Source organism: Sinohyriopsis cumingii, chromosome 3 (assembly GCF_028554795.1).
Source record: "Sinohyriopsis cumingii isolate HCF-2022 chromosome 3, ASM2855479v2, whole genome shotgun sequence".
NCBI classification, from domain to species: Eukaryota; Metazoa; Mollusca; class Bivalvia; order Unionida; family Unionidae; genus Sinohyriopsis; species Sinohyriopsis cumingii.
The window spans coordinates 150,795,172-150,823,029 of NC_142963.1; the positions used below are offsets into that span (position 1 = coordinate 150,795,172).

General features: G+C 35.4%; 1 protein-coding gene across 1 annotated transcript in view; it reads right to left on the reverse strand.

Moving 5' to 3' along the window:
* LOC149804149 (alpha-aminoadipic semialdehyde synthase, mitochondrial-like) overlaps positions 1 to 27,858 on the reverse strand; it is an 80,764-nt gene that overhangs the window by 17,158 nt on the left and 35,748 nt on the right. Inside the window, exons 12-18 of the mRNA XM_089954115.1 lie at positions 20,491 to 20,612; positions 15,682 to 15,811; positions 10,096 to 10,206; positions 9,122 to 9,230; positions 6,996 to 7,072; positions 3,264 to 3,327; positions 1,749 to 1,916 (exon numbers count right to left, since the gene is read on the reverse strand). Of these exons, the coding sequence (XP_089810241.1) occupies positions 1,749 to 1,916; positions 3,264 to 3,327; positions 6,996 to 7,072; positions 9,122 to 9,230; positions 10,096 to 10,206; positions 15,682 to 15,811; positions 20,491 to 20,612 (781 nt within the window). The remainder of the gene's footprint in view (positions 1 to 1,748; positions 1,917 to 3,263; positions 3,328 to 6,995; positions 7,073 to 9,121; positions 9,231 to 10,095; positions 10,207 to 15,681; positions 15,812 to 20,490; positions 20,613 to 27,858) is intronic.

The window sequence follows — 27,858 nt, forward strand, 5'->3', positions numbered from 1 at the left end:
CATGGTTTATCGTACATTCTGCATTTAAATTTCAAGTTACATGATTTATTGTACACCCTGTATTTTTATTTCAAGTTACACAGTTAATTGTACACCCTGTATATTTTCAGATACATGGTTTATTGTACACTCAATATTATTTCAAGCTACATGGTTTACTGTGCACCCTGTACTTTTATTTCAAGTTACATTGTTTACTGTACACCCTGTACTTTTATTTAAAGTTACATTGTTTTTTGTACACCCTGTATTTTTATTTTCAAATACATGGTTTATTGTACACTCAGTATTTTTATTTCAAGTTACATGGTTTACTGTGCATACTGCATTTTTATTTCAAGTTACACAGTTAATTGTACACCATGTATCTTTATTTTCAGATACATGGTTTATTGTACACTCAGTATTCTTATTTCAAGTTACATGGTTTACTGTACACCCTGTATTTTTATTTAAAGTTACATTGTTTATTGTACGCCCTGTACTTTTATTTCAAGTTACATGGTTTATTGTACACCCTGTATTTTTATTTTCAGATACATGGTTTATTGTACACTCAGTATTCTTATTTCAAGTTACACAGTTTATTGTACACCCTGTATTTTTATTTTCACATACATGATTTATTGTACACAGTATTCTTATCTCAAGTTACATGGTTTACTGTACAGCCTGTCTTTTTATTTCAAGTTACAGGTTTTATTGTACACTATGTATTTTTATTTCAAATTACATGGTTTATTGTCCACCCTACATTTTTATTTCAAGTTACAGTTTACTGTACACCCTGTAATTTTATTTCAAGTTACATGGCTTATTGTACACCCTGTATTTTTATTTCAAGTTACAGTATTTATTGTACATCCTGTATTTTTATTTCATGTTACATGTATTTTTTATTTAAGTTACACAGTTTATTGTACACTCTATTTTTATTTCAAGTTACTTGATTTATTATGCACCCTGTATTTTTATTTAAAGTTACACCATTTATTGTACACTCTGTATTTTTATTTCAAGTTACATGGTTTATTGTTTAAAAAAATCAAGTTACATGGTTTATTGTACACTCTATTTTTTTTTAAAGTTACACAGTTTATTGTACACTCAGTATTTTTATTTCAAGCTACATGGTTTATTGTATTTTTATTTAAAGTTACATGGTTTATTGTACACTCAGTATTTCACAGATCAGACTCAACAGTAAATTCTAGTTATCAGAATTACAGTTAAAAGCTTTAGCTAGTGAGAACACTCCTGATTACTATAACTGAACACACCTGTGGCTATATGATGCTGTCATTGCAAGCTAATCTCACGCAGCAGAGGGTGAGCCCAAAAGGGTCTTTACTCAAAATTCATTCCATGTATAATGGATGATACTACTCTGATTGCACATGTTAAATTCTGACAAAATAGCATTTAACATTAAAGGTATTCATGGAAGATGGATGAACAAACGGAGAGTAAAGGTTCACACTATATGACATGTCATAGTTAGGCAAATAAATCGTCACTGCTATTGTGGTTTTTGTACATTTGACCCATGAACCTCTATCAAAAACATCAGATGGAAGGCAAAAAAGTATAATTTAAAAATTATAATAATTAAAATTTAACAGATGGTTATACCTTAAGTGTAATAAATGATACCATAATCTTGATGCTAACACATGGGGATAATTAACACTTAGGCAAGCAAATTAAGGATCAAAGATCTTTGAAATTTTATCTCATTAGCACCATACCTTGTATCTGATGGTGCCCCTGAGACAAGTCATGGCCGTCTCAATGTTATAGTGCTTTAGATAGGCTATGGAGTCTCGGTTGGGAAAACCCTCAAGGTTGAATCCTGGCATAAAGTTGAGGTCTGTTACTGCATCCAGTAACTTGCCACCCGTAGGAATATCAATGACCTACAAATAGTTGGCATCATACTGTTGTATAAAAGCTATAATTTAGTTTGAATAAAATGCAAGGAGATATAAATATGTTGTTTGTTTTTTACTTTTGAAACTCCCAACTTTTTGTGCCAATAATTTATTTGATATCTATCATGTTGTTATTGGGTATGCAAATTCTCTTTGTACTAACCACAAATTCACTTAATCCATGTTGGACTTTGTTTTACTGAAATATAAATACATCAAAATAAAAATAAAATGTAGTATATTTTAAAGCAATGAATTATTAAAAACTGAAATATTTTTATATGGATCTATTTAGTAATGGTATAAAACATCATTAAATAAAGCAAAATTAAATTGCACAGAAATTTGCATGTAACAAGAAATAAAGCTTGCAAACAAAAAAGAAAAATACTGATATTATGATATATACCAGAGAACAAAACTTGAAAAGAGATGTAAAAAAAGTGAAAATGTCAAATGTTTCTGATTACAGATAATGTGTGGTAAAATGAAAGATTACAACACCCATTAATGCTGTTTTCCTTTAAAATAATAAAAAAGATAAATATGAAACACTTAACAATAGTAACTCCAAATATGAGTGAAACTCAATCGTTTTTAAGTGACTATCAATGCAAACTTAAAGATCTTTCAAAATGCTTTATCACTGTTTTCTAATTTACAAGAATTTTTCAACTCATCAAATTTAAGGCTTTTTCATGACCTGTGCAAACCACAATATATTAAGTGCAAGCCCTCCATAAATTTTATTCATGGTACATAGTCTAGAACTAAAGTTACTGTGAAAAGACCATTTCTGTTCTTTCAATCAGTAACCTTGACCTTAGACCATTTGATCCAAAATCAAAAGGCTACTTTCTTTCCAAAAGTGGAAGCCATCCCACACTTTGGAGAAGGCAGATGGTCAAGAACTAAAATTGTGGTATAGAAACCATTATTTATTTTTCAGCCAGTAACCTTTACCTTTGACCATTCATTCCAAAATCAAAAGGATTCTATAATACTTTAAGTGCAAGCAATCCACAAATTTAGGTCAAGGTCTATGATGTGAGTTAACATGACTGTGTGGAAGTCATTTTTCTTATGTCAGTTACCTTAATATGTGAGCATTTGAAACTGAAATTGATAAGAGTTCATCCTTCACATATATTATAATCCTACTTTAAAAGTTAAGTTGCCAATGTTATATAACATCAAGATCAATTTTGTATATCAGCATCAAACTGTGTACGTCAATATTAAGTCTGTACAACATCAGTATCAATTCTGTACATCTGTAATAATTTTGCACATAGTATCAATTTTGTACACGAGTACTCATGTCTACCTTACCTCTCCATTCTTCAAATACTTGGCCCCACTCAAGCAGTTCAAAAGGACTCCTTTAGGGAACCAGCTAAAAAAGATGATAAGACACTCATGTACAAAAGTTGCATAAATTACAGATGCAATAACATAAACACAAATTATTAGCAATGTAGACTTAGAACTGTCATCCCATAATGTGCCAGGAGATAAGAGTCAACACTGATTGAGCACATAAGTGGAACATATAATGTAGACTCTGATCTTACAGCACAATGTGTAACAAAGTAGACACTGATTTGATAGTACAGTGTGTGTGTGTGTAGCAGTGTGTAACATGATATGCAAAAATATTGTCTAACAATGTAGACCCAACTGGCTAGAACACTGTGTACCAGTGTAAACACTGATTTACCAGCACTCTGTGCAACAATGTCAACTCTTCTCTGCCAGCATATTGTATGACAGTGTAGACCTTGATCTACCCACACAATTATATAATGACTCATCTACTTCTGCACTGTTTGCAGTCAGAAGCTTGAATAAAATATAGATATATAAGTGCATCTTAGTGATTTGAAAAGCATGACAACTGTGAATCCTGGCCAAAATGTATGTGTAATCAAACATTCTGCATAAAAGGGCCTTACATTGATGAATACTATTTATGAGGGCCCTGATTGGCTGAGTGGTCTTAAGCGCTCATGGTTCTGGATCACTGCCATCTGAACTCTGTCTGCATGGGTTCGAGTACAAGGCTTGGCTAGCACGGTTATGTGGGAAAGCCTGCCAGCAGCTTCTCGTGGGTTGGTGGTTCTTCCCTGGGTTTTCCAGGGTTCTTCCTCCACCAGTTATACTGGCCGCCATGTATAGCCTATCTTGTGCTGAAAAATGGTGTTAAACCCCACAACAACAACAACAACAACAACTATTTATGATATTCATTAGTAATAGAAATGTACCCCCAACAATATTATGCAATCGAACAAACCTCAGTTCAACATGCAACAGCAATTTTCCAAGTCAAACAAGAGCCTTAACTCAGTCAAATTTTGAGGGAATTAAGAATGTTTCACCACCTCACTGTGTGAATGAGTAGTGGAAGTAGGAAAGAGCCATATCGCTAGTAACAAGCAAAAGAACAATAATAATGGACATAAAAAAGAAAGGGGTATAACTGCTGTAACAAAAGCATTGAATCATAACAATAGAATGATATGCTCTTTCTGAACTTATGTCAAAATGTCAGGCAAGTTTTAGGGCAATTGATCAAAAGCTGTGGAACTATGCGCACACAAAAATCATCAAATATTGTACACAAATTTGACATCAAAACAGGTATCACTCTGCATCTGAACTTAAAAGCAAAACCACATGTACAGGTTCACCCCATGTCAATAATATCTACCAAGTGTCTCGACAATCTATAAAAGGAAGTTCCACACATAATAATTACCATATACAGGATTTTCTTTGAACAGCAGAAAAGAAGCATTACTCAGGAAAATGCATCCAAGTGTGATTGACAAACTATAAGCACAAGTTTACATCAGTAATGTATGCCAAGTTTCTGGGTAATTCATCAAAAGATGTGGGATTACTGTAAACAAGATTTAGCATCTTTAGTATACAAATAAAGCCAAAAAAGGGACACAACTGTGACAAAATGCATTATAATAAAAAGCGTATTCACATAGTCACCGTAAGTCATTAATGTTGCCAAGGTTCAGGTTAATTCTTTGAAAGTTTAGAACAAGTTGCACACATAAGAATCAACTTAAACTGCACATATAGCTAACATGAAAAAGGGACATAACTGTAAAACAAAGTGCAATGGAGCATGACAACAAAACCACATGAACAACATCACCTCATATTGATAATATATTCAAAGTTTCAGGGAAATGCCTCAAAAGGTGTGGGACAACTTGCTCACAAAAGAACTATCAAGTATAGTACATACACTGAATACCAAAAAAGGTATATAACTGCTAAAATGCATCAGAGTAAAAAAACAAAACCTCATGCACATGTACACCTGATGTCAAAAATATCTCCACTAAGTTTCATCAGTCCACTGATGATTCAGGTATGGTGGCACACTCAAGAACTGTTGTACTTACATACTCACTGGATGGACACAGAAACCTAATGATTGCTACCTGTCATGTTAATATTCATAATGGGGCCATAAAAACATGAAAAAAAAACTTTACCAAGTTTGCTTAAGATTTTGCTCTAGACTAAATTTATAATGCAAGGACAAGGTTTCAATCAAGTAGGGACCAAAACTCAGTCTCATTTTGTCAGTAAAACAGTTAAAACAAAACTTCATTAGGTTTTTAGGATATTAAGCCTCATATCTAAATCAGTTCCAAGTCTTTCAAAAGCTGAGCTGGAAGAATATTCATGTGTTTTTGTCTGTCATAATTTTTAATGTATTTCTGAGGACTCGCATATTTTATATTACCTAGCAGCAAATATAAAACATCAGTGTGCTGCCCCCTCATCTACCAACAGTGCAGCAAAGAATGGAACTCAGAAAGATAAGTACATGCAAAAGTTTCCATACATCCCTCAGCTGACCTGTGTAAAATCTAAAATAATAAAGACTGTCAACAGTGAACAAAAATGTTTTCTGTGTGCGTTTAAAACTGTGTGAAAATACATGACACATCTTTTCGCTGTCTGCATCTGTTTTTCAAGAACTTATTGGCAGATGTTTTAATATACAGTATAACATGACTTGTGAAAAGTGATAAATGTAATGCACAGGAAAAGAGTTTTTCTGTTACATGTTTATGATCATTGTATATAGATTAAATGTCAAATGTGGAGGTTTCTGTTTAAACCCATCTTTCAATCTTCCATACCACAAAACCCATAAAGCACTGCTTACAAAATATCTATTAATTACCACTGACTTTTAATGGTGCATGGCAGGAAACTGCTTGGAGTAAATTTTACCAGAAAAATTTAATTTTTGTCTGTACATAATGTTCTACAAAAAGTAGGTACATTCTGAAAATTTTTCCCCCATTTGATCTTTAAGAGCTTTTCGATTTAAACATCTACAATACAGAGGAAAGGCAGTGTTTAAAAAATATATGCCAGGTACTCTGTTTACCCTAAGAGTATATATGAAAATTATGCAAAGTTCTAAATGCATCTATGGGTGACTACTCTGAATTAACCGTGACATCCCATTGGTCCCAAGAATATTTGACTGGAACTGCTCTATAGCAATAATGAAATCTAAATCTCGGATGTTGTTCAGTTAGTAAATTATAACTATATGCTAACAATGGCAAAAACACATGATGCCTGGATATGAACATGATATATGCATTAAAGAACCTGTGTAACAGTATATGTCCATTCCAATGAATAATGGGGTCATAAAAAATCATATTTACATAGTTACATATTATATGTCCAATAAAATAAGACTCCATTATTTCTTTTTGGGGGGGGTCATAAATATTTAAAAAGGATGGCAAAAATAAATATGCTGTGTTTTCAGACTGATACCATATATTCCTAATTATACCAACCATCCAATTTTGAATAACATAGACTGATTCACCAATGCTTAATGCACTGGCAACTCAGTATTTAGACTGAGTACTCATTCATAGAACCATCAGTCTGAACTAAAATCACATTTTACAACAGCAGCTAAGTGTCTCTGCTGTTCCTAATGTTGTGCATGCTATTAATGAGGAAATGGGGTTTGATACATGCTTTTCAGTAACTTACCTGAACTTGTAACGCAATGGGGAGTTAGAATCTTCTGGTGCTGGCAATCCACCACAGTATGACTCATATGAAATTATCTATGAAAAGAAAGGTTGGTATTAAAAATAAACCTTCTCCATCTTATAATGTACAGAGATCCCTCAGTATCCTCAGTCTATGTATATAACTACCTATTTTATAATGTACAGAGATCCCTCAGTATCCAGTGTCTCAGTATACCACTTCACATCCTATAATGTACAGAGATCTCTTAGTAACCAGTGTCTCTGTATACCACTTCACATCATATAATGTACAGAGATCCCACAGTATCCTGTCTCTGTATATCACTACCAATCTTACAATGTACAGAGATCCCTCAGTATCCTGTGTCTCTATATAACTACCCATCTCATAATGTACAAAGGTCTCTCAGTATCCAGTGGCTCAGTGCATAACACTACTCATCCTATAATGTACAGAGATCCCTCAGTATCCAGTGTCTCAGTAAACCACTACATATCTTATAATGTATAGAGATCCTTTAGGATCCAGTGTCTCTGTATACCACTACCCCATCTTATAATGTACAGAGATCCCTTAGTATCCAGTGTCCCAGCATACCACTACCTATCTTATAATGTACAGAGATCCCTCAGTATCCATTGTCTCAGCATACCACTGCCCATCTTGTAATGTACAGAGACCTCTCAGTATCCAGTGTCTGATTATACCCCTACCCATCTTATAATGTACAAAGATCTCTCAGTATTCAGTGTCTCAGCACATACCACTACCCATCATATAATGTACAGAGATCCCTCAGTATCCAGTGTCTCAGTATACCACTACACATTTTTTAATGTACAGAGACCCCTTAGGATCCAGTGTCTCAGAATACAACTACCCAGCTTATAATGTACAGAGACCCCTCAGTATCCAGTGTCTCAGCATACCACTACCCATCTTATAATGTACAGAGATCCCTCAGTAACCAGTGTCTCAGAATACCACTATCCATCTTATAATGTACAGAGGTCCTCAGTAACCAGTGTCTCAGAATACCACTATCCATCTTATAATGTACAGAGGTCCTCAGTATTCAGTCTCAGTATACCACCATACACCTTATGATACATATGGAGCAATGGGCAACTTAGCGATCCACAATTAAAATGTGGTTTCATGTCAATAAATACTTTTTTATATGCTACAGGATGTTTTCAGTGAGTATATATAATGAAATTGAATTCATCACATAAGTGCCAAGATAGTGCAAGTAAGCAATCATATGTAATTATGTGACAGTAATATTACAAAGTGCTATGTCACAGTGTGACAATCATATTGCTATGTGACAGTAATATTACTAGTTGCTATGTGACAATTGTATTGCTATGTGACAGTAATATTCTAGGTGCTATGTGACAATGTGACAATCATACTGCTTTACTAGATATCTATGTGGTATTATTACCAGATGTTATGTCACTATAAGACTTACAATTCATAAGCCATGAAATTATGGTTATAATATGAATACTGTACAACTAGAAATGGATGGAAACCACCACATTTATCTGTTTTTAAATTTGACCCCCATTTATCACCCCCAAGGGCTGTATATAGGTTCTGAAACTTTCATTATCAAATACTTGTCCTCATGAAACATCATACGAAATATGACTACCCTCCTTTAGTCAAAGTAGATGGAGTTCAGGTTACAAGGAAGAGTACAAATTACTTCACTCATCCCTACCTCTCACCCCTCCTCTTGGTGGCAGGAGGTTGGGTTAAGGCTGTATCCTGGAATAACATTTTTTAATGACATCTATTCATCTTTGTGGAATGTGCTACTCAAAAAAAAATATGACCACTGTCACTCAATTTATTGAGGTGGAGTTACGGCTTTAAGCTGATTGACTGAAGGATGAATGGCAACACTCATAAACACAAAGATGGAAATTCAGGCTATAAGGAGAACAAAACAAATGACATATGGGTGCACACATTAACACAAAGATGGAATTAAGGCTATAATAAAAAAAAACAATGGATGTATGGCCACACCCATGAACACAAAGATGGATAGATATGGCTAATGAAAAATGATTCTGCAAAAAGTGTATGCATGAAATATTACATACCCTTCCTCCTGCATGCTTGACCTCATCAAAGCAAGCCATTGCCAACATGTGATCAATACCGGGGTCAACTCCCACTTCATTCATCACTGTGATGCCAGCATCCTTGGCACTGAAACATTACAGGCTAATTATACAAGATGTTTAAATAAAGTTTTGAAAAGAGTTTAATTTTATAAATGTTCCTTTTCATGTTTTTTGACTCTGTTATGAATGATACCAGAAAGGACAGACCAAGACCTGTAAAGGCTGAATAGATCACACTAGGCTTGTAGGACACAATAGTCTTACGGGACAAAATAGGCTTCTGGTAGATACTAGGCTTGTGGGAGGTCTTTTTTTTTTGTTTTAGTCAGTTTCATTGTCTCAGTAAATTGCTTGAGTATGAGCCCCAACAGTATGAGTGATATCAATTGTTGTTGTTGTAGGGTTTAACGCCATCCCTCAGCACAAGATAGGCTATATATGGCGGTCAGTATAAATGGACGAGGAAGAGCACGGGAAAACCCTGGAAAGAAACACTGACCTACAAGAAGGAACTGACAAGCTTTCTCACATACTCACACTGGCTGAACCTAAGACTCGAATCCATGCAGACAGAGGCGAGATGGCAATAATTCATTAACAGTAAGCGCTTTAGAACACGTGGCCACTCGGGGCCCCAGAAGCCAATTTAAAAGTGACATGTACAAAACACATAATAAACACATTTAATGTATGCATGCAGAAACAAATATACTCATATTCATGCTTTCAAAACAAAAATTTTGTACCGATAGTTTATGGCTTGATGCAAAGAATGAGTTATTTTATTTCTGGAATATAAGTAGATGAATATGTATACATTGCAGCTATGGTAAATCAAAAAAAAATATTAAGTCACTTGGGGTGTGTTGGGTTCAACACTCTTAAAGGGTTTTGTTATAAGAAAGAAAGCAGTAATACAGCAAATCCATTGACATGTGTGGTTCACTTACGCCTGATCAAGAGCTTGCATGGCTGGACTAACATAGCTTGCAGTCACCATGTTTCTTTTGTGTTTGATGCACAGCTTGGCCACATCTGGATGAAGGGTGTATGGCAACAGACTGTAAAATACATGCAGATGTTTATATTACCTTATGAAGTAAATATATGAATACAGACAACAGTCAATACCAACCAAATGTGATTTGCAGTCAACCTAAGATATTATGAACTAAATGGGTATTTCAATAATACTTTGCTGTTTACAGATTTTCCTATTTTGCTTTGCACAAAACATTTTGACTGATTTATCCACACATGAACTAAGAATATATGTGAAACCGATTGTAGTATGTTAGGAGTCCTTCTAATACCTTATAAATCTAGTGCTTCCAAGACCCAACAAAGTTACCTATGTCTCAGTCCACTCAAGCCCTAACAAAGTTACCCATGTCTCAGTCCAGCCAAGCCCTAACAAAGTTACCCATGTCTCAGTCCACCCAAGCCCTAACAAAGCTACCCATGTCTCAGTCCACCCATGCCCCAAAAGTTACCCATGTCTCAGTCCACCCAAGCCATAAAATTACTCAGATCTCAGTCCACCCAAGCCCCAAAAAGTTACCCATGTCTCAGTCCACCCAAGCCCTAACAAAGCTACCCATGTCTCAGTCCACCCAAGCCACAAAAGTTACCCATGTCTCAGTCCACCCAAGCCATAAAATTACTCAGGTCTCAGTCCTTCCAAGCTCTAACAAAGTTATTCATGTCATACGCTTGCTGAGATGTCAAATGAGTGTGTTTTCACCTAGAAAAGGTATTCACACCAATCCCATCATCTGGCAGTTACAACTGAAGCAGAAGTACACATTTTATCTGGGATGTAACTGATCAGGGGCTTGGTTGGGTATGCCTATATTATGATCAGGAAAGTATTATTTAAGAAATAGATTTCACTTCAAATAATTGGTTTCTTCTTTAATAATGCATTATCCAATTTTAATACATAGGGTGAGTGGGTAAGAAGTGAAAGGAATTGCATCCATTTAGCTGGATGTTGGCTTCATTTGAGCTCTGAGGGTTGCCTTATGGTGATTTATGAGCAATGCAAATGTGGATATAAGTGGGATTCTGTATACAAGCTGGAAGTTAACAGAAGCAACAATGCTGAGCTGCCTGTACAATACAAGTTATTCTCTAGACAGACTTCCATGAGTGTCTATCAGTGGAGGTAGTATCTGAGATATCTAAGAGAGGCTCAGTGACTTCCATGAGTGTCTATCAGGGGATGTAGCATTTGAGATATCTTAGAGAGGCTCAGTGACTTCATGAGTGTCTATCAGTGGAGGTAGCATTTGAGATATCTAAGAGAGGCTCAGTGACTTCCATGAGTGTCTGTCAGTGGAGGTAGCATTTGAGATATCTAAGAGAGGCTCAGTGACTTCCATGAGTGTCTGTCAGTGGAGGTAGCATTTGAGATATCTAAGAGAGGCTCAGTGACTTCCATGAGTGTCTGTCAGTGGAGGTAGCATTTGAGATATCTAAGAGAGGCTCAGTGACTTCATGAGTGTCTGTCAGTGGAGGTAGCATTTGAGATATCTAAGAGAGGCTCAGTGACTTCCATGAGTGTCTGTCAGTGGAGGTAGCATTTGAGATATCTTAGAGAGGCTCAGTGACTTCCATGAGTGTCTATCAGTGGAGGTAGCATTTGAGATATCTAAGAGAGGCTCAGTGACTTCCATGAGTGTCTATCAGTGGAGGTAGCATCTGAGATATCTAAGAGAGGCTCAGTGACTTCCATGAGTGTCTGTCAGTGGAGGTAGCATTTGAGATATCTAAGAGAGGCTCAGTGACTTCCATGAGTGTCTGTCAGTGGAGGTAGCATCTGAGATATCTTAGAGAGGCTCAGTGACTTCATGAGTGTCTGTCAGTGGAGGTAGCATTTGAGATATCTAAGAGAGGCTCAGTGACTTCCATGAGTGTCTGTCAGTGGAGGTAGCATTTGAGATATCTAAGAGAGGCTCTGTGACTTCCATGAGTGTCTATCAGTGGAGGTAGCATTTGAGATATCTAAGAGAGGCTCAGTGACTTCATGAGTGTCTGTCAGTGGAGGTAGCATTTGAGATATCTAAGAGAGGCTCAGTGACTTCCATGAGTGTCTATCAGGGGAGGTAGCATTTGAGATATCTAAGAGAGGCTCTGTGACTTCCATGAGTGTCTATCAGTGGAGGTAACATTTGAGATATCTAAGAGAGGCTCAGTGACTTCCATGAGTGTCTATCAGGGGAGGTAGCATTTGTGATATCTAAGAGAGGCTCTGTGACTTCCATGAGTGTCTATCAGTGGAGGTAGCATCTGAGATATCTAAGAGAGGCTCAGTGACTTCATGAGTGTCTGTCAGTGGAGGTAGCATCTGAGATATCTAAGAGAGGCTCAGTGACTTCCATGAGTGTCTATCAGTGGAGGTAGCATTTGAGATATCTAAGAGAGGCTCAGTGACTTCATGAGTGTCTGTCAGTGGAGGTAGCATTTGAGATATCTAAGAGAGGCTCAGTGACTTCCATGAGTGTCTATCAGTGGAGGTAGCATCTGAGATATCTAAGAGAGGCTCAGTGACTTTATGAGTGTCTGTCAGTGGAGGTAGCATTTGAGATATCTAAGAGAGGCTCAGTGACTTCCATGAGTGTCTATCAGTGGAGGTAGCATCTGAGATATCTTAGAGAGGCTCAGTGACTTCATGAGTGTCTGTCAGTGGAGGTAGCATTTGAGATATCTAAGAGAGGCTCAGTGACTTCCATGAGTGTCTGTCAGTGGAGGTAGCATTTGAGATATCTAAGAGAGGCTCTGTGACTTCCATGAGTGTCTATCAGTGGAGGTAGCATTTGAGATATCTAAGAGAGGCTCAGTGACTTCATGAGTGTCTGTCAGTGGAGGTAGCATTTGAGATATCTAAGAGAGGCTCAGTGACTTCCATGAGTGTCTATCAGTGGAGGTAGCATTTGAGATATCTAAGAGAGGCTCAGTGACTTCATGAGTGTCTGTCAGTGGAGGTAGCATTTGAGATATCTAAGAGAGGCTCAGTGACTTCATGAGTGTCTATCAGTGGAGGTAGCATTTGAGATATCTAAGAGAGGCTCAGTGACTTCCATGAGTGTCTATCAGTGGAGGTAGCATCTGAGATATCTAAGAGAGGCTCAGTGACTTCATGAGTGTCTGTCAGTGGAGGTAGCATTTGAGATATCTAAGAGAGGCTCAGTGACTTCCATGAGTGTCTATCAGTGGAGGTAGCATCTGAGATATCTAAGAGAGGCTCAGTGACTTCATGAGTGTCTGTCAGTGGAGGTAGCATTTGAGATATCTAAGAGAGGCTCAGTGACTTCCATGAGTGTCTATCAGTGGAGGTAGCATCTGAGATATCTAAGAGAGGCTCAGTGACTTCATGAGTGTCTGTCAGTGGAGGTAGCATTTGAGATATCTAAGAGAGGCTCAGTGACTTCCATGAGTGTCTGTCAGTGGAGGTATCAATGACAGCTCAGTTTGCTGAAAAAGAGCCATGGACACCAATATGAGCATAGAACCAATAGCCATGATTATGTGAAACAGATTTTACATGTGTTGGAAAGGTTTCCAGTCCAACTGAACAGAAGATGGCCTCAACATTTCCAGATATCTGCAATGTTTGTGTTGAGGACTGGGTCTTTGATATGGAAAACAACCATGCATGTTTTACACAAGGTTGGATTAAATTAGACAGGAGCCAAGAAAATTTTTGTGACACTGTGATCTTGAAAGTTGTCTTCTGAAACAATGCAAGATGTCCATGACTTGACCAGACAGTGCTAACCAATGCTGGAGCAGGAGGACAGAAATTAGAGAAGTGGCAGGCAGACAACCTCAATGGATGCATGAAAGGATGGGTCTTCATTGGACATCATAAGCTCAAACAGAGAAGAAAAGAGATTTTGAAGTTAATTATATATCCTGAAGAACACCTACCTGATCACATTGACATTCCTGTATATATAGACAACAAAAAGCGCGTCTATGGGAAGAAACTCTTGCAGATACCATCATAATTATCCCCACTTGCCACTGCTAGGTGGTCACTCATAAACAGGATATTATTTGGTTTAATGTTTCCTACCTTAAATATTTTCAGCATGTTTTTTATGTTTTCTAATTTTATTGTGTTTGTTTTTGTAATCATATCATTACATATGTTTTTTATGTTATAGGTGTTGTCTAATGTTGTAAAGTGCTTAGAGCTTCTAAAGATTAGGCGCTATACAAAGTCCTCATTATTATTATTATTATTAATCTATAGTGAAACACGAATGAGGATGACAGCTTTTGCAGGGAGGCATGGGAAGGCTTCACAGTAATGTGATCAAGTAAATATTCTTGGAAAAACATTCAACAGGCACTGTTATAGCAAGAATTCCAATATAACACTATCATGGTACAGCTCCCAAAATTTTTATAATTATTTCACAAATTTTCTTAAGTATAAGAAGTTTTAGAGCCACAATAAACCAGAGTTTGATATAATATTTTATCATGATGTGCTGTAATCTTGAAGTAGAAAATGTCATACCAATGATTTTTAATCTTTGCATGAATAAGGATTTTAAAAGCTTCTACTTGTAAATATTCATTTCAAATTGACTCAATGGTCAATTACTGCACTTTGATCTTATGCAATTGTTAAAAGACCACTTTTAATGGCTGATAATTGATAATGTTGTAGAGGATGTGTGTAGAAGAAGGCAGCACACAAGACCTGCCTTTTCAGCTCTCCTTGCCCTTTTCTCCACTTTTCTGCCCCCATCAATTTCAGCTCTATATGCCCTTTTCTCTACTTTTCTGCCCACATCAATTTCAGTTCTATATGCCCTTTTCTCTATTTTTCTGCCCCCATCAATTTCAGCTCTATCTGCCCTTTTCTCCACTTTTCTACCCACATCAATTTCAGCTCTATTTGCCCTTTTCTCCACTTTTCTGCCCACATTAATTTCAGCTCTATTTGCCCTTTTCTCCACTTTTCTGCCCACATCAATTTCAGCTCTATTTGCCCTTTTCTCCACTTTTCTGCCCACATCAATTTCAGCTCTCTTTGCCCTTTTCTCCACTTTTCTGCCCATATAAATTTCAACTCTAACTACAAACTAACTTGGACATGGAGTAGTCAAAAATCAATTTGTATTTGTGAGATTTTATGTCATTTTTCAGCACATGATGGGCTGTACATGGCAGACAGTATCCATGATAAGCCACTGGTAAGCTTTCTCACAGAGTCACATTGTCAAGCCAAGACTTGAACTCACATTTACACAGGTAAGATTTTTATAGATGTTGAGGCAAGAACCTTAGACCACATGTCCATCCGGAGACTAAAATATCAAGACGAGATGGTGATGTATGGTTTAGGAATGAGTGAACAAACTGGAGCTATGTGCAGCTGTTTGAAAATTTGTATCTCCTTTATAATGGAAGGCATGATATAAATAAACTAATCCCCAAAAGTCTGTATTATGAAAATGCATATGCTCACATATGATCCATAAAGGATGAATGTGGTTATGGATGATGTCAAAACATACCTGACAACAATGTCTGAATCAGCTAGTATCTTTTCAAGGTCTTCTCTGTTTCGATTTATGTCAAGTAAGACATGTTCTGCATTTGCAAATTGTTCCTCTGTTTTCTCAAGTTCCTCCTTATACTGTGATGCTGAAATAAATGACATACACATCATTATTTGTGCATCAATGCAAATTATATGTTTAAGAATATTTTTTTTGTTCAACAGTACCATATTTATTTACATATTAGTACACCTGCACAATGCAAACTGTGGATCTGTCATTGCAAACTGTCATTGCAAACTGTGGATCTGTCATTGCATAATAAGCCAGCAGATCGGGGTCTACATGTATAATGTTTGCTAAAAAGGAAAATTAGCCTCAACCCAGTCTGTCAGCACATTATGTGAGACTTGACCTTGATCTGTTGGCACATTATAAAATGATCTGTTGGCATATCAGACAAGCACAGACCTAATCTGTCAGAACATTATACGATCAGCCCTAACCATGATCTGTTAAAACATCATAAGATCAGCCGAGACCCTGATCTGTTAGAACATTGTAAGATAGCCAAGACCGTGATCTATTAGAACATTGTAACATCAGCCCAGACCCTGATCTGTTAGAACACTGTAAGATAGCCAAGACCCTGATCTATTAGAACATTGTAAGATAGCCAAGACCATAATCTGTTAGAACATTGTAAGATAACCCAGACCCTGATCTGTTAGAACACTGTAAGACAGCCAAGACAAAGATCTATTAGAACATTGTAAGATAGCCAAGACCATGATCTGTTAGAACACTGTAAGATAGCCCAGACCCTGATCTGTTAGAACACTGTAAGACAGCCAAGACAAAGATCTATTAGAACATTGTAAGATAGCCAAGACCATGATCTGTTAGAACACTGTAAGATAGCCAAGACCATGATCTGTTAGAACATTGTAAGACAGCACAAACCCTGATCTGTTAGAACATTGTAAGACAGCCAAGACCCTGATCTGTTAGAACACTAAAAGATCAGACCTGACCCTGATCTGCCTGCACATTGTAAGATCATCCATGGCCCTGATCTGTCAGAACATGATAAGATCAGCCAAGATGCAGATCTGTCAGCACATTTTTATGTCAGCCCAGACCCTGATCTGTCTGCACAATGTAACATCAGCAAAGACCCCGACCTGTCAGAACATTATACAATCAGCTAAGACCCTGATCTGTAAGAACATTAAAAGGTTAGATAACATTGCACCTAGAAATTTGAGGCCAGGCAACACTGTCCTTCAAATCTGGGGACAAAAAAACGTAGTATAAAGTACATAATGTTCTCAGTAGGGGTAAAAAAGATAAAATAATCAATCTTATTTGCTTGGACAGTTATGCCACCATAACTTCGTCATCTCCACTGCACATACATCTTTTGACACTTACATTAATGTTATAAACATTTTATGAAGTACTTGGTTAGCCCGTAAAAACATTAACATGTCTCAATATCTGGTTCACCTGAAAAGAGCTGTAATATTAAATTTCCATTCTGGATCTTGCTTTATCTTTTTCTGTGTTCACCCCCTACATACCAAATAATTTTGTATTATAATAACTCCCATGTTTTATAAAATATTTTTCTTCCCAGACAAAAAATTCATTGATTAAATGACAAAATGTGTATTTCTGCAAGTTTTCCACATTCAAAAATTGTGTTCCTGTTTGTCATTTATTCAACCCTGATAATATTTTACACTAGGATTCATCAGTTTAATCTGCAACTCAGAAGACTACCACAAACTTAGTTTAAAATAGAAATCAACTGCCATTTTAAGTTTAATCATCTTAAGCAACTTTTGGTTGCTGCTAAAGCAAACAGAATTGGACACATATGCAATTATGAAATACAGAAGGCAGGGTTTTTTCCCCTGAAATATTTTTGTCCAGGAGATGCTGAGAAGGGGACACAAATTTATGGAAAGCCCATGATTCCACACTCAAGGTGTAACAATGCCAAAATCATGTCCTGCTGGCATGTTATGAAATTAGCTTTGACCTGGTCAGGTGTCACCTTATAAGATTAGCTTAGACCTGATCTGGTGGCACCTCATAAGATTAGCTTAGACCTGAGCTAATGTAACCTTATAAAATTAATATAGACCTGATCTGATAGCACATTATTAGATTAGCCTGGTTTCTGACCTAAAACTATGTTATGCAATGACGTAACTCAAGTGTACATCATTTGCAAAAACAATGATGTAACTCAAGTGTACATCATTTGCAAAAACAATGATGTAACTCAAGTGTACATCATTTGCAAAAACAATGATGTAACTCAAGTGTACATCATTTGCCAAAACTTTCAACATCAACTTGACCACAAAATCTGAATGCTGACACTACTCCAGCCACCAAGAAAATAACAGATTTGCCTTGCTTTCTGCTAAACTCACATGTGAAATTCATTTTTTTATAACCATATTAAAAATTACTAAACACTATTCTTACAAAGGAAGGTAGAAGTAATAATAATAATAATAATAATTAAAAAAAATAATACTACTAATAAATAAATACATTAATAATAATAATAATAATAATAATAATAATAATAATAATAATAAAGTTTGCGTATTCAGATGTAGGCAAGTTAGTTTATTCAATCTAATCTTTCTTGGTCCCCTTTATTATGTATACAGTAAGTATATACATTTGAAAGAGAAAAGAACATTAACAAGTATTCACAAATGATACTATATATATATATATATATATATATATATATATATATATATATATATATATATATATATATATATATATATATACATACACAATCTTCATAAAATGGAAGGAAAATACAAATATAGAAGAATAAGATAATATCGTTCTGGATAAAAGATTTTCAACAATGTGACTTCTTTCACTGATTTTGGTAATTTACAAATTTTTTACTGAAACTGATCATAGTTAGCTTGAGTTTGGATTTGCTAGCTATGAACTGAAAATATTTTGGAGATATTATGGACCTTCTTGATTTGAGATCTTGTACACAAGTTTAGACACAGATGATCTTCTTGATTTGAAGTAGTGTACACAAGTTTAGACACAGATAATCTTCTTGATTTGAAATAGTGTACAAGTTTAGACAGATGATCTTCTTGATTTGAAATAGTGTACACAAGTTTAGACACAGATGATCTTCTTGATTTGAAATAGTGTACATAAGTTTAGACAGATGATCTTCTTGATTTGAAATAGTGTACACAAGGTTAGACACAGATGATCTTGATTTGAAATAGTGTACACAAGGTTAGACAGATGATCTTGATTTGAGATCTTGTACACAAGTTTAGACACAGATGATCTTCTTGATTTGATATTGTAAACAAGTTTAGACACAGATGATCTTCTTGATTTGAGATATTGTACACAAGTTTATACACCAATAACCTTTTCCTTTGGAAATACTGTACAAAAGTTTAGACACAGAGGACTTTCTCAATCTGAAGTCTTGTACAGAAGTTTAGACACAAAGGACTTTCTCAATTTGAAATCTTGTACACAAGTTTAGACACAAAGGACTTTCTCAATTTGAAATCTTGTACACAAGTTTAGACACAAAGGACTTTCTCAATTTGAAATCTTGTACACAAGTTTAGACACAGAGGAACTTCTTGATTTTAATCTTGTACACAAATTTAGACACAGTGGACCTTCGTGATCTGAAATCCTATAAACAAGCTTAGAAACAGAGGACATTCTTGATTTGAAATCTTGTACACATGGTTAGACACAGAGAACCTTCTCAATTTGAAATATTGTACACAAGTTTAGACACGGAGGACTTTGACAATTTAAAATCTTGCACACAAGTTTAGAAACAGATGACTTTCTTAATTTGAACCATGTACACAAATTTTGACACAGGACCTCGATTTGAAATCTTGTACATAAGTTTAGAAAGAGGACTTTCTCAAAATGATATCTTGTATACAATTTTAGACACAAATGACATTCTCAGTTTGAAAACTTATACACAAGTTCAGACAAAGAGGAATTTTTCAGTTTGACATCTTGTACAATACAGAGGACTTTCTTGATCTGAAATCTTGTACACAAGTTTAGGTCTTTTATAAAATGTCCTTTCCTTAACCGAGAAGAATCCTAAATGCCTGATTCTAAAGTCAGGAGAGATTTGGCAGCATTTTTCTCATCCAATGTTGGAGTAATAAAAGTAGTCTGAACATAGCTTTTCTGGAACTAGCACACTGCCTATGGAAAACTGGGTGAAAGCATTTTATCTTGGATAGGAACAAGAGTGTTGAGGATGTCTTACTATGTATGCTTATTCCATGTTGTCAGCTTGCACATCAAGAATCTTGTCATATCTGACAATGTGCAGCAGTGTAGTTTTTGTAAAGGAGATCCTGTGTTGGTTCAGGCAGTTTAAATCTTTTCTGGGCTGTTGTTATTGGAATAAATTTAGTCCTTAATATATTTATAATTTTCCCTACTGACTGCACCAAAACAATGATGGCACACTGCAAACTGTTCTGTATAATTAGTGAGAATTGTACTATGGAAGGGGTGGCATCATCATCAGATAGATCTGTCGTTACAAACTCAGTCCACATAACAAGGAGGCAGATCATTAAAAAGATAAGAAATAAGACAGGACCAATTAAAACCCCTCATAAAACAATATACTTTACTACAAGTTGACTATCTGACAGTACTTCATTAATGTGACATTTCAGAATCTCCTTTATATGGAAGTGTTGTTACAGCAGGTTTAACTGCAGTAGGCAATAAAAAGGAAGTACTCACCCACAGTAACCTTCACATTCTTGTCTCGGCAGAGATACTCTATGGCGGGACGTGATACGTAGCCTGCTCCCAGTATCAGCACCTTCTTCTGACCAGGTACCACGGGACTCTTCTTGCTTGATCTACAGGTAGAAGAGACAATGAAATGGTCTGATTTTCAGAACTAAGAAACCTGTTTATAAAGGACATCAAAGAGATTCAAAAAGATCTGTCTTTCATGGACAGGTGTCTTTTACACAGAGGTATCCAGAATTTAATCAATGAAGACATACCCAACCTCTACTTTCACTAGTCTCCTGTAGCCACTGTAAACACGAACATTAAGAAAACAAATTTAGACTAAATTGATCATTGTCCCTTCTAACTAAGGATGTATAAAATCTGTTCTCTTTATATTTGAATGTTTACTCATTTTAAAATTAAAAATTTAAACTTTAAATGGCACTATATAGCCACTAATGTACAGACATATTCTGAAAATACCTACTTACCTACCTACCCATCAACCAAACAACCTACCTATCCACCAACCCACCTACCTACCCATCTACCTACTGAAACAAGGCATAAGAGACATAGAAGATTCTTTTCTATTATATCAAAGTAGAGATAACAACCTGATAACAAGAGTCCTGTTAAGGGACTTATGCTCAACTAGAAAAAAAGAATTTCCAGGAATTAAAGATAAGGCCATTTCTTCCCTTATAACTGAAGGTTAACAAAACATTAAAATAAGTCTTAGTAAAAACCACATGGTGATAGGAGCATTCATTCAGGAAAAGTTGTGATAAGAGCGTATTCAAGCTGGCCACTGAATCAGCTATATTAGACATCAGATTGGCACCATTTTCATTTAGGACTAACTGGAGATCATAAAAAGTCTTCTGGTAACAACACCCATGTCGATATGGCTTTTCATTGAGGAGGAGTAGTGGCAAGGTTTTTAAGATGGCTACTGTGGCAGCCATATTAAACTTCACATCAGCACCATTTTCATTTACAACTACGTAGACATCAGAAAAAGTCTTCGAAATTTTGAAGATGGCTCCTGTGGTTGTCATATTGGATGTCAGATCAGCACCATTTTCATTTAAGACCAACTAGATATTGTAAGAAGTTTTTTTTAGTGAAAACATCATAAGAAGTGTTTTAGTTAAAGCCCCATGTTCATATGACCATCCATTCAGGAGTCACAATAACAAAATTTTCAAGACTGCCACTCTGGCAGCCATACTGGATGTCAGATCAGCACCATTTTCATTAAGAACCAACTATACATTATCAAAAGACCTACAATGAAAAAACCCATGTTGATGTGACCATCCATTCAGGTAGAACAGTGATATTTGACATCATTTTTTATCTGGGGCCAACTAGACATCTTAAGAAGTCTTTTAGTGGAAACCCCAATGTTAATAAGACCACCCAATCAGGAGAGGTAGCAAATTTTCAAGATGACCAGTGTGGTAGCCATATTGCATGTCAAAGCAGCACCATTCTTAATCAGGACCAACCAGACCACAGGATGGATGTGTGTGTGTGCCAAATTTCATGGCAATCCTCCAAGTAGTTTACAAAGAATAGCAATAACAAACCTGTGCTAATAGGCAAATAAAATCCATCCAATAAGCTCTCTGATCTATGACCAGTAGAGCTATAAAAGAGCTACAATGAGTCCAGTGTCAAATTCAAAGATATGATTACAATGAGTCCAGTGTCAAATTCAAAGATATGACTACAATGAGTCCATGTCAAATTCAAAGATACAACTATAATGAGTCTAGTGTCAAATTCAAAGATATGATTACAAAGAGTCTCATGTCAAATTCAAAAATACAACTATGAGTCCAGTGTCAAATTCAAAGATATGATTATAATGAGTCCCATGTCAAATTCAAAGATACAACTACAATGAGTCCAGTGTCAAATTCAAAGAGATGACTATAATGAGTCCAGTGTCAAATTCAAATATACAACTATAATGAGTGCAGTGTCAAATTCAAAGATATGACTACAATGAGTCCCATGTCAAATTCAAAGATACAACTATAATAAGTGCAGTGTAAAATTCAAAGATGCAACTATAATGAGTCCAGTGTCAAATTCAAAGATACAACTATAATGTGTCCCATGTCAAATTCAGAGATATGACTATAATGAGTCCTGTATCAACTCAAAGAGACAACTACAATGAGTCCAGTGGTCCAGTGTCAAATTAAAAAATATGACTATCATGAGTCTAGTGTCAAATTTAAAGATGCAACTACAATTAGTCCAGCATCAAATTCAAAGATACAGCTATAATGAGGCCAGTGTCAAATTTAAAGATACAACTATAATGAGTCCAGTGTCAAATTCAAAGATATGACTACAATAAGTCCCGTGTCAAATTCAAAGATACAGCTATAATGAGTCCCATGTCAAATTCAGAGATATGACTACAATGAGTCCAGCATCAAATTCAAAGATATGTATGACTAAATGAGTCCAGTATCAAATTCAAAGATGCAACTACAATGAGTCCCATTTCAAATTCAAAGATACAACTACATTGAGTTCAAATGGGAAAATATAATTGCCAGATGTAGAAGGATATTGACAGCCAGATGTTTGTACCCAGATTTTTTACTGACAATGTGGTTTTGGACAATGACTGATGATTCCTAATTTTCTAAAATATAACAATTAGCTTTATCACATATTAAGTCCATAACCTGATAATATTCCTGTGATTTTTAAATGAAAATATTATAATTATTCATGCCATTGATACCTCACATGTAGTTATTACTTGCATCTGTGTGATCCACACTAGAAAGGCCAACCCTCCTATAAAGACATTTTCTTGCTTCCTGAGGGGTGACCTTATTACAGGGAGACAACTGCCTACATCAAACATGCCTTCTTATTGATTAATTGGTGAATTATGTTTGTGATATTGGGAAAAGTTGTGGCATTTCTGGCATTTCACTGTATACAGTCTGAAATAGAAAATTCTTGCTAAGCTTTATAGAAATGTCCAGTTTAGGGCAAACCTTTGCATCTGGATCAGGAAATCTTTCGAATGATTTGGGTAGTATCACATGTATGCATTGATTTTTGTACACTCGAGATGACCTTATCCCTAAGGGTTTTTTTCTTCTATTTTTTTAATCAAAAACTTCAATTCTAATATGAACATAAATTGTACAATCTTCAATTTTAGTATTTTTCAATGCATCAGAGTTCATATCCATAACCAGAATAATTCCTCTGCGTGAAATGATTGATGTTTGTGAAGACTTTCCACAGATTTTGGCACAAATATCATGGGTAACTTCAGGTTGCAGAGGTTTATCTTGGTGGATTACACTAAGATCAAGAACACATGGTAGTGTGTGCACTGCTACAAAACACCCCTTACTCATTAACTTGTTCAACATAGATGCATTTTGTCATCATTGGTTTTGTGGTGACTATTGGAATGTGGTATAGACCTATTAAGCCTAGTTTTTCTAAGTTGAACTTATTACTTTTTTAACAGATTGATAACTGTTTTTGGTCAGGTATGTCATATTTATTACTAAAATAATTGGCTCATGAACATTACTGTTACAGAAAAAATGAAAGGACTGGACTATTTAATGTCAACTATAAATAGAGCAGTGGTTCCCACCCTATTCTGCTGTGACCCTAAACTGACCTCCAACCTTCAGGCTACTTTTCAGCATTAAAAAATGCTCAAAAAATTGTTTTAATGACTCTTCACAACCCTACTGAGAATCCACTTATGACCCTGATCTGGGCTGCAAACTGCTGACTTAGAAAAACTGAGGATTCACTCATGACCCTGATCTGGGCTGCAAACTGCTGACTTAGAAAAACAGGCATTCTGGAGTTTATAATTAGTTATGTAGGAGAGATCTAAAAAGGCAATAACATTTTATGTGTTACCATAGGCAGTTTTCCAAATAAATGATTTCCCTAGAACACAGAGTGAAAATTTAAAAGAACAGTATTATGGATTAAATTCCAAACAGTCCTAAAATTCTATCACAAGTCCAAAAGTATGGAGTTCCAGATGAATTGAAGTGGCATTCTGAATGAATTCCAATATTGAATGTGCTGACGTGCCAGTAGTCTCAAATGTGCAAATGTGCCAACAGTCTTGATTTATCATAATGCCATAATCCAAAAGGTCATTGAATGAATTCAGAATAATTCCAAAAGTGATTCAGCATGAAAAGAAAGACAAAAACCATCTGATGTTGCACACAAATTTTATATCTTTGAGCAAATGCAGGCAATCATAGCACACTGCAATACTTTTCACAGAAAGCAGAACCTTTTGTAAGATTAATGACTTTATTCATTTTCATGCAATACATTTTCCTTTATACCATTTTACTACATCACTTGTAAATATGTTTTATGCACACAATGTTTGACAGAAACTATCTCTTCTGCAAATTGGCCCCTTCTAAATTTAAGGCTACTATGTGATGTTTTCAGCTATCACTGTTTAATAATTAAAAAATCTGGACATATGGAAAATATTGAGTACTTTGTAACTCAGTGAATAATTTAAATAAATAAATCCTCTCATATAAAAAAACTAAAGACTGATTCCACTTCGGTAAAAGTGAGTAATTCTTAAGTAAACAACATGATATAACTCTTCATCTGACCTGAGTCACAATAACCATTTTCTAAAAATATTCTGTCATCCTAATGAAACTTTATATCAAACTACAAATAAAATTTGTTTCAGGAAACTTCCTAGGTCAGAATCAAGGCTGCATCCTAAACTTAAACTTAGTAAATTTGTTTACCCCACATGATATTAGACATGTAGACCCAACTACAACCCTCATTTATGGATAAAGCTCAATCAATAAAAATTAAATACACATAACATATAATTATAGACAAAAGCCAGCACATAATACAAATTAAATATGCATCTTCAAAATCTCAGTATTTTACCTTTATATATATCCAGAAGTGATGAAAAGAAAGAAGTGGAGTTGACCAGTAAAAAAAAATACTCTTTATCTGACAGTCTATTTTATTTGTTATAATAAAAATAGAATGTTATTGTCCGATTAATGTGATTTGACATCAGCTGTCGATGTTGGAAAACAACACTGATTATTCTGGATTTATTTCTTTTCATAAGAATTATTTTTCCAAGTTTTACAAAATATCAAGTACCATAAAATGTGGAAACGTTTCCAACTATAAGTGCATTATGGCTAATACATTTTACTTCGAGTATTTAAATTATACGTTTTAGTACCAGAGCTGCCATCCCTCCAGACTCACAATTAAATGAAAAGTGGGATAAAAATTAGTGAATTTTTAAAACAATTAGTGAAAAATTATATCATGACACTAACTCCATCCACTTCAATGGTCAGTACTGCATTACACAAAAAGCCCAAAATAGTCCTAAAACATTATTTACACTGATTACATGTACTACTTTATTTGCAGCCAAATTTACTGATATACTCAAACTTCATGCTATTTGTCATGATATGATGCTGTGGCAGTCTTGAACTTCCTCAATCAGGCCATGGTAAATTTGTTTTCAAAACAGTTCAGGCTTCTTGCCTCCTGGTTAATCTTGGTAACTAAAATTGTTGCAAATCTTCAGCACCTAACGAGGCACTAAAGTTTGTCTTATTTTTCCTCACAAAAGAAAAAAATCTTTCACTGTCAATGTTGCTGATCTCCAACTGAGAAAGACAGGTCATGTTCACAAGAAAGCTCACAAACAATGCATTAGCATTGGTATCATGCAAGACTTAAGTACTCCAAAACTGATATCCGCTGGGGTGCTATAGCAGTGTACTTTTTCAAATTGTTCTGCCACATGCCTACAGGGGCTCGTATCATTGCTTACAATTTATCTGTCATACATGTACAATATAATATTACTACACATCTTGTATGACAGGTAAATTGTAAGCAATAATACCAGCCCTTGTGTACATTCCCAATTATAAAACTGTAAAAAGCATAATGCACATCGATGTTTGATGGCTGAATGCTAAGCCAAATTTTGATGTACTTCAATCTATACTTCTCTTTTTGTGGAATACAAAATCATTTTCATTGGAGATGAAAACTGCAGTGAAGCTTAATTACGAAATGGTATTAATCCAGAAGATGAAATGGTGAATGGTGAATGATTAGTGGTGTTGGTACATGTGCAGAAAACTGTGCACTCCAGCAAATATGCTATATGCTAATCTTTCAATTTAAAAAATTCCAACACTCAAAAAAGATGTCTTCATGTAGTTTCCCATCCTCAATGTGCTTTTTGCTACCAATGTGCTTCCTCACATCATCCCTGCCACCATGCCCAATGCTAAAATTTGTGGCACACTGTGTGAAAAGCAGGATGTACATTGGTATTTGATGGCTGAATGCACAGCAAATGTTGGCATATTCCAAACTAAACATCACTTTTTATGCAATACATTTCTTTTTCCTTGGTGGTGAAGACGTTTTCAAGATGCGATGCCGAATGGTAATTCAAATCAGTGTTGGTGGTGCATATGCTGAGAAAAATTCCTGTTAGGCCCCGGTTTCTTTCAAAAGCATTCTTGAAAGTACTCTTATAAAAAATAGATTAAAAAATGCTAAAATGCTTGTTACCGGGCCAACTGTACCACTAGGCTATAGTTCTACTAATACTGCAGCTAGCAGTACCAACTGCCTATTCGTGACTAGCCCTTAATGCGAAACTTTAAAATAATTTAGAATTGGGGAATTTGTGATTTTTTGCATGTGGCATGAATCCGTGAATTGCTGTAGAAAGTCATGAAATTCATGCCAAAATCATGAGGGTTGGCAGCTATGTAGCACTGGTTTATAAATTATATATTTGTTTGAACCATAAAATCTATGAACACTGTAATGCCATGAATAAAACTGAATTTATAAAAAAAAATGTCCTTTTTTACTTCATAAAATATTTTACAGGATGATCACTTGTTAAATGTAGGAGCATTTAACTTTCTGAAAAACTTTTAAATAGCTAAAGACCCAAGCAATCTGAAATCCTTGAAATAATGTAAAGGTTGGTGTGCATTTTCCTGTTCAATGCTAATTTTAATTTCTATCAACAAGTAATGGCTATTACAAAGAAAAAAACAGGATAACGTACTCTGACACTAATTGTCCATACTGTAAAAGTTCAGTGAGTGCTAAAATATTAAATTTACAAAGGTTGAAGATCAAACACAGAAAAAGGGTAATGCATATCCTCAAGATGAGTCCAAAAGCAAAAATCATAGACCTTAATCTGCCATTATATAAAGCTTGCTCTATTGGTTAATACTATGAGATAATTACTTTATTGGTTACTACTATGGACAA